The following is an 8,779-nucleotide window of genomic DNA, read 5'->3' as shown; positions in this document are numbered from 1 at the left end:
TTTCTTCTTTCTCCCTCAATCTCTACCTGCTTCTCAGCTTCAGCTAAGGTCTCAGAACACAGGTTCCTGGATCAAGAGCTATGAGAGGACCTCGGAGGAGTTGCCTCATTGATAGAGCAGCTATGCCTTGGGTGGGGAACCCCAGGGGCCACCCTCCACTGCTGCTGACTCACCTAGTTGAGTCCTATTTTGCCTTCACCCTTAAAGCCACCTTCGAATGTTAATTTTAGTACATACAAGATGTAGTATTGCTCAGGCTGTCTGTCCTTAATGAGAGATTAGTTATCCTCACAATAATCCTTTGCTCCTACTTCACCTATGAAAAGACAGATTCAACAAGTGACTTGTCATAGATCACACAGGAGACAAGGGACAGATTCTGTGAACCAAAACCTTCTAATTCCAAACTCTGTTGTTTTTTCATTACACCTGTGCATGCTAATTCATCTCAGTTATGACTGACTATGTGTGATCCTATGGACTGTAGTAGCTCACCATGCTTCTCTGTCCATGGGATTCTCTAGGCAAGAACACTGGAGTGCATTGCCATTTCCTCCTCCAAGAGATCTTCCCAACCCAGGTATCGAACCAACTTCTCATTACATCTGTTGTTTGTTGTTCAGTTGCTCAGTCATGTCTGACTCTTTGGGACCACATGGACTGCAGTACGCCAGGCTTCCCTGTCCTTCACCAACTCCCTGAGCTTGCTCAAACTCGTGTCTATGGAGCCGATGATGCCATCCAACCATCTTATCCTGTCTTCCCCTTCTCCTCCTGCCTTCAATCTTTCCCAGCATCAGGGTCTTTTCCAATGAGTCAGCTCTTCACATCAGATGACCAAAGTATTGGAGCTTCAGCTTCAGCATCAGTCCTTCCATTTCATCTAGATGTCCGTAATTCAAAAACTTCCACAGTCTTGGTGAGTAGAAGTTTCTTTCCCTTTCTTTAAACTGAAGTATAGTTGATTTACAATGTTGTGCTGGTTTCAAGTATACAACAAAGCCATTCGATTATACACACACACACACACACACACACACACACACATTCTTTTTCAGATTCCTTTCTATTAGAGGTTGCATGCCTGCATGCTAAGTCACTTCAGTCCTGTCTGACTCTGTGCAATCCTATGGACTGTAGCAATCCAGGGTCCTCTCTCCATGAGATTCTCCAGACAAGAATACTGGAGTCGGTTGCCATCATCTCCTCCAGGGGGTCTTTCCAACCCAGGAATTGAACCTGTGTTTCTTACGTCTCCTGCATTGGCAGGAGGGTTCTTTACCACTAGAGCCGCCTGGGAAGCCCCTCATTATAGGTTATGACAAAGTAATTAATACAGTAATTAATATAGCTCCTTGCTGTTCCATGTTCCTACCTATTTTACACAGAGTACTATGTATAGTAGGGTGTATCTGTTAATCCCAAACTCTTAATTTATCCCTCCTCCCTCACCCTAGAAGTTTCTTTTTTAGAAATGAAAGATATTCCCTCAAAAGTTTTCTGTCCACATCTGGTTGAATCGTGATTAAGTTCAGGGAAAGGTGAAAACTTCATTTAGCCTCAGTGATACTCTCAACCCTTCTCTAGTCCCTTACCTCTGAGAGCTGCCAGAAAACATTCTCCAGTGGGTGGGAGAGGAGAGGGGGGTGCTGACCGCAACTCCCAGACTTTAATATTCAGGTCTCTCTCTGAACTGAAAGGCATCAAGGTTTCCTCTGACAGCATGGAGTGGCTTTGGAGACCGTGAAACAGGGGTTCAAACAGAAGATTTGACATTAACTGGATGGCATCATTCAATTAATCTCTTAGAGGCTCCCTTTACTCATTTGCAAAACTTTCTGCCTATCTTGAAAGGCTTATCAATAGATTGAATAGGTGGGGTGGGTTCCTATTTCCTTCTTCCCTTTGTCTCTAATTTGTTTCAAAGTTTGGTTTCTGGTAGTGATAATATGCTGCTGCTGCTGCTAAGTAGCTTCAGTTGTGTCCGACCCTGTGCGACCCCATAGATGGCAGCCCACCAGGCTCCCCCACCCCTGGGATTCTCCAGGCAAGAACACTGAAGTGGGTTGCCATTTCCTTCTCCAACGCATTAAAGTGAAAAGTGAAAGTGAAGTCGCTCAGTCGTGTCCGACTCTTAGCGACCCCATGGACTGCAGCCTGCCAGGCTCTTCCGTCAGATATAGATGAACAGATATAGACATACACACTCAAGGACTCAAGGTCACAGAAACAACAGACCCAACGGGGATCATCCATGCTTAGCAAGGGACTCCATCTCCAAAGTTGAGTTGTATGTGTGTGTGCTCAGTCACTTCAGTTGTGCCAGACTCTTTGCGACCCGATAGACTGTAGCCCACCAGGCTCCTCTGTCCATGGAATTCTCCAGGCAAGAATACTGGACTGGGTAGCCATTCCCTTCTCCAGAGGATCTTCCTGACCCAGGGCTTAAACCTGGGTCTCCTGCATTGCAGGCAGATTCTTTACTGTCCGAGAATCATTTACCTGGGAGTTATCTGGCCTTTATCTGTTGTTACAACACTGGACAATTACCTGATTTGTAAACATGAAAGTATCTAAAGGCAGAGATGATGAGTAACAAAACTTTGGCTTAGATATTTGATATTTTGATATACATATAATTCACAATTATTTCAGAGGATCATCCTGTACCCATTAAATAACGGTCACTAAGTTAGTCACAGAGGAGAATGGACTGAGTTAGGGGGAAGGCCCTTGGGAAGGAGCTAAGATCAAAGTGAGAGGCACTGGGTGAATAATAAACCCCCTGAAGTTTGTAAGGGAGGACCCACAGACCCAGCTCATTTATACCTTGGTCCTCCGGTTCAGAGTCCATTACCCACTCTCGGTGTGGCCTCTGGGAATGCCTTTGACTCCTCTGGACCTTGGTTGCTTTACCAAAGCTGCGTTGGCAACTCTTAATGAAGAGCTAGACTTGACAATAATTCTCAAGCGCATCTGGCAGCAGAAACTTCATCCTCCTCCCTCTACGTCTACATGAGAACTAGACACGTGTAAGACTGTGAAAGCTGGAGCTGCTTTGGTTGTGGCAGGGGAGGGGTCTCAGTGGGTCCCTGTCACCTCTTTTTGATGGCACTTGGTAAATTCTTGACTCCAGGGCCATCCCCAGTTGTAAGAACTCTGCCTCATTAAGCCCTTGGCTGCTATTACCACAGTCTCCGGGTCAGCCTGGCTCAGGACTAAGCCTCTGACCCGCCTCACCTCATCTCAGTCAACCCTCACGACACCCTTGGTCCTTATAAAAGTGGAGTGATTTACTCGGTCATGGCTAATGGAAGGGTGAGGACACAGAGCCCAGTTCACTACCTTCCCAGCCCCCGCCTTCACTCCCAGTGGCCTGGGCCCTGGCCCTGCCCCAGGACTGGGTTAAGTAGCAACGGCATGAAGTATCTATCCCCAAAGGCAAGCTCGAATAAAGATTTCTGCTGGCTAAGGCTTGAAATGTTAAGGAAAAAGGAAGCTGGCTGATTCTGGGTCCCTACCATGGTGGAAGCTTTCATCTAGAGGCTGGAAGTGTGTGTGCCAACAACCCTCTCCCCCCAGCAACCACGCATGGGAAGGTTTGACAGAACGCAATTCAAACAGGCACTCATTAGGCAGCAGGCCCACTTCTGCTTAATCACAGGCAGTGAAAGAGCAAAGAATTTGGATCAGCCTTTCTGGGTCCTAGCAAAAGCCACTTCTGGTGGGCTCCAGTCCTTACAAAGGCCGTTTTCTAATGATGCACCCCCTTAGAAGATCTGGAAGGAAATTTAGCAGCATATAGAGGCCCTGGGCATGGGCTTCCCAGGTGGCGCTAGTAGTAAAGAATCCCCCTGCCAATGCAGGAGACACAAGAGATGCCAGTTCAATCCCTGGCTCGGGAAGATGAAATTAAACATCAGTGAACCATTTTCTACTGAACACTCACCATGTGCCAGGCACAGGGCCAGGTGCTGCTGGGGATACAGAGGTAACGTCACTGGATGATAAGCACTTTGTAAATTTAGAAGATGGGTCCAGCCAACTAGAAAGCCTCCTCTTCTGCCATATGTCCTTCCAAATGCCACCAAACCACACCTTTGCAAGGACTTTGATGAACTCCATCCATAGCTTGGCACTGAGGACTAGATTCTTCTCTCGCACAGTTCCCTCTGTTTCTCTTCCTTCGATACCCAAAGCCATGTCCTTCTGGGCTGATTCAGCGGCCACCCCTTCCAGGACACAAACTGACAGCCTTAGTCTGGTGGGGGTGCCCAACCTGTGGGCTGCCATGAACCTGTTTACCCACCACTCGATGCTACCTACTGTCTTTTTCCCCAGCCTGCACTGAAATGACAGAGGAGGCACCTACTAAACGCTTCAGGATTGAATTGACCCTCTCTGGGCTGGAGGTACGTCTCTTAAATCAAGTCTACGGTGCATAGGATTACTGAGAGAGCCCACCTAGCTCTGATAACCCTAACACACGGATCTTTGACCTAGAGAAAGGCTGCTGGCAGGACATTCACTTCTCGGAGCCAGGTGGTCTCCTCCTTGATGATTTCCAATCAGGTTTGCAGGGAAAGCGGTTTTTCTTGGGGAATCATGTGGAATCCTGCATTATTTGAGACTGAGGTAAGCCTCACTCCTCCAGTTACTTTTACAGTTGCCCTGAGAACCTTTGGGCTTTAAAATCTTAGAAAGCATAGCCAGCTTGGGATTCACTGGACTTGGGGTTCACTCCTCACTCACCTAAGGGTGGTTTCACATTGGGTTATAAATTGTCTGGGCTGATTTCCTCACCTGTAATAGGAACATAATTCATACCTCCGAAGTGTGAATTCAGTGAGATATTCCATCTAAATCAGCCAGCACACGCCCACACCATGTGTATTGCTTTGTATATATAGTCATAGTGATTCACTCACGAAGGAGTGTTGACCTAAGCGAATGGGTGAGTTCCTGGCTGGTGGGAGGTTTGAATTTGAGGCTGGTGGGCCTCAAACCCCAGATGGCAGACAAATCATCATTTGCCAGACCCCATGAGCTTAGTTAAATACGCACAATTTTATTGATTGAAGAGATTAGGACAAAAACATTAAACCGAATACAGGACAAAGCACCAGAGGCCATAGATTCCCACCATGCATGTCACCAATCTTTCCTCCAACAAGGTACTTAAAAAATAAGGGAGAGGGAAGAAAAACAGGTCCTTCTTGACTCAGCCCCATCTTCAGAATGTAAAAAACCCTCTCTCCTTTTTTATCTCCTGTTATCAAAATAGAATCCAGAGCAAATCCATGGCCTCCTTGTCTCCTGACGATGAATGGTTAAGCCGACCTCCTGGGAATGTGAGGCCGGGCTCCTGCTAAGTAGAAATAGAGCATCCAAGGTCTGCACATACATGCCACATACTATAATGAAGCACAGATTCAAGTAACATTTACATACTAGAGTCCACGTGTCACCTACCCAAAAACATGACCATTTCACAAAACATATACAGGCAGTAAAATCCGAACAACTGAGGTACTGGAAACACAAATATTGATGCCAAAAGAGTTCTGTATCATACAGCAATATAGAAAAGCCATAACAGAAAAAAAAAAGAAAAGAAAAACATTTGCCACTCGAAATCAAATATAGCTATCTAGAAAAGCCAAATAAAAGATTATTTCAGGGACAGAAATACTCAAACAAAGAAAAAAATATATATATAAATGTTAACTACAGCATGTAACATGTTACCCAAGTTAACCCGTAATTGAAGTACTGGCTTAATACATCACAATGTGACATTTTCCTTAATAAATAGAAGAGTTCTTGAAAAATACAAAGGTGCGTATGGGGATAGAGCGCTGTTTTTTTTTTGTTTTTTGTTTTTTTTAATATCATCCTAGCTTTCAGCTTATTTTCCTTCCTGCTTGTCTCAACTGAGGGTTTTTGTCCAAACCAGAGGGCCTCCCAAGCGACAAGGATCATATTCCAAGAAAATGCAATAGCTGCCCTGTATTTCATACATGTGGGACAACCTGCTTTATTTCATGAGTTGCCAATAAAGCAAAGACAAAATGTTTAGTTGAGATCAGAGTGTTACAAGAGCTTCAGACTCCAACAGCATCTGGAATCTCACTCCATCACTAACATCTCAGCAAAAAGGCATGCCTGTGATGCAGCCCTCGTCATTCACCAAAAATAAAATAATAATAATAATAAAATTAAGGAGTTGAATTTCTCTTTTCCTTTCATTTTTCTTTCTTTAAACTATGATAGCAATGATACATCTGGAAGTTTGACTTCTAAGAGCTTCCTGCCACAAACCAATTGACACAAAACAGAATACTGGGTTAAAGGACAGGTTTGTTTTTTTTTCCCCCCACTTCAGGGAGCAAAGCACTAAACATATCATTTCCTGACCAGGATATTCAATAGTTTATTTAGAAGAAATGAGTTGAAGAGCGCAATTAAGAGACACAAACTGGACTTTTATTTTCTTTTAGTTTTAGCACCCAGGTTTCACATCAGTCTGTGTGCACCGAATTTTTTTTAAATGAACCCCATGAATTATCAGATAGGTGGCTGGCTTGTCTAAAAAGAAAAACAAAAAACAAAAAACCCTTGGCCAATGGTACCTTCCCTGAATCATGACAAGAAGTTAAATGCTAACAGTGCGATGCCAAGATGTGTGTTTGAGGCAGAGTTTTGATTCTATCAAGATTTGCAACTATTTGGAACAAAATGGAAAGGGGGATAGGCGGAAGCAGCCCAGCTGACAGGGGTGGTCTCCCGGAGGGCTCCATCGGGCGAGAGAAGCTCCAGGGGGCTCCTGCTCACCCGACAGGACCCTGGACCCCGCCTCCATCCAGCGTGTCTGGCCCCCATGCTACATGTTCAGTCAGCTCCTTGACGGTTTTCCTTCTTTGAACCAAGAAGCCTGTGAATGTCCATGTCCCTCTTGCTACCAAGCCAGGCAATACGTGTTCCCTGGAAGAACTCCTCTCCGCTGCCCTCTCTCTCGGTTCTGGTACCTGCTAAGTCCCCGTGGGGCGTGAGCTCAGTTAAAGAAAGGGTCCAAGGTCTCCTCCATGTTGACATCCGGCACCAGCTGATCAGACACTTCCTTAGCACCATATCCTGAATTCGAGACGCTAAAATCTGTAGAAAACCAAGGATGGTCCAGAATCTCCTGGGAGGTCAGCCGCTCCGAGGGCTCCCGCCGCAGGATGCTCCGGATGAGGCACTTGGCCTTGGGCGACAGAGTCTCTGGAATGTTGAACTGGCCACGCCGGATCTTGCTGAAGAGGGAACTGGGCTCAATGTCATGGAAAGGGTACCGCCCAACCAGCATGGTGTAGAGCATCACTCCCAGGCTCCACACGTCAGCTGCTTTGCCCGAATAGCTGCCACTGGTGTTCAAGATCTCCGGGCTGACGTATGCTGGGCAGCCGTGCTTGTCGGAGAGCGAGTCGTCATCTCCCCGCAGAATATAGGCATCTTCCAGGCTTTCCAGCTTGACCCGAGTCCTGCAAGAAAGGGAGCAAAACACGAGCTTGTAAGGATGCTCTGGGCCCCAGGAATCCCACCATTATGTCGCAGCTTCCGTTCGAACGTTTCCAAAGACTCGTATTCATTCACTGGACCAGGCAAACACTGTTTACTGGGCACCTTCTAGGTAGTGAGACCCTGTTCCAGGGCTGGGGAGCCAGGAGGCAAAGAATTTGCCTGAAACTTTCGATCCACTGGGGGATTGAAACCTTCAGCAGGTAGATAAATCACAAATAGATTATTACTTCCCCAACTTAGTCAGGAAGGAACAAGAGATTAAAAGTCACACAGGGGTAATGATGGGGAGTCACAAGATTTGAACACAGACCCAACCAGCTGGGAAATTCACACAATCTCTGTCCATAGATTCTGGCAAACTTGTGACTAACATGATACAACACAGGAGCCAGGATCTTTCATTCAACAGCATTTTGCTTCATTTCAACACTCCTTTACTTAGACGTAGAGGATTTTCCTAACCCATTTTACAGAGAAGAACATGGATGCTCAGAGAATTTTAAGTAACTTATCCAAAGCCATCTGGTTGGGAAACAGAGAAAACTTGGCCTCACGTCTTCCTAAGTCAACCTGGTGCTCTCTCAACACCAAAATGCCTCTCTTAGGACACAGGCAGAGCCAGGAAATGTTCACTAGAAATGCATTCCATCACTTTGTCCTTCCAAAGCCAACATTTTCATCTTCTTTCCAAGCCCACCCTCTTCCCAAGATTTCCTATTGAAGCTGTGTCCTGTCCCGCCCATCACACTCCTAGGATCTGGTCCTGGACCTGGTATGCATGCGACCTGGGTTACCTAGAGTCTCCACTTGGGCCACACGTATGTGATTCTGCCTCACACGGGTACATGAGTGTGTGTGTGTGTGAATCTTCTCCCCATCGGTTAAGGACCACCGAGCTCACTGATGAATGCAGGACCCTCCTGGGTACGATGGGGAAGACCAGAGGTATAGAAATCCCACATTAAACTCTGAGTCTCCAGAGCCTAGCACTCAGGGTTACACAGAAGGGCTTGATATCACCATTAAGTACCAAATAAATATATGCTCAGTACCCCCAAGCTCCTAGCTTTGCATTCGTTCCTTAGCCCAGCGACCTCTGAAGAATCCCTGTGCCCCTGCCTTGTTGCTCTCTGAGTGCAAAGTTAGGGGTTATTACCTTTCAGTGCCTAAAAATAACACCCTCCTCCATTCTCCTGGCCAGAATGCCACCACTGCA

General features: G+C 46.2%; 1 protein-coding gene across 4 annotated transcripts in view; it reads right to left on the bottom strand.

Annotated features, from left to right (window-relative positions):
- Nucleotides 1-6,248: 6,248 nt before the first annotated feature.
- The window catches only part of TRIB2 (tribbles pseudokinase 2), a 28,203-nt gene continuing 25,672 nt past the window's right edge, over nucleotides 6,249-8,779 (bottom strand). For all 4 annotated transcript variants that reach the window (XM_081595907.1, XM_081595908.1, XM_081595906.1 and 1 more), the window contains one exon: nucleotides 6,249-7,523. In XM_081595907.1, coding sequence (XP_081452033.1) covers nucleotides 7,055-7,523 — 469 coding nt within the window. In that variant the 3' untranslated portion in view covers nucleotides 6,249-7,054. The remainder of the gene's footprint in view (nucleotides 7,524-8,779) is intronic.

This window comes from Giraffa tippelskirchi, chromosome 4, assembly GCF_054371585.1.
Source record: "Giraffa tippelskirchi isolate mGirTip1 chromosome 4, T2T-mGirTip1v1.2.pri, whole genome shotgun sequence".
Lineage (NCBI taxonomy): Eukaryota > Metazoa > Chordata > Mammalia > Artiodactyla > Giraffidae > Giraffa > Giraffa tippelskirchi.
This window is presented reverse-complemented; position numbering and strand designations above follow the sequence as displayed.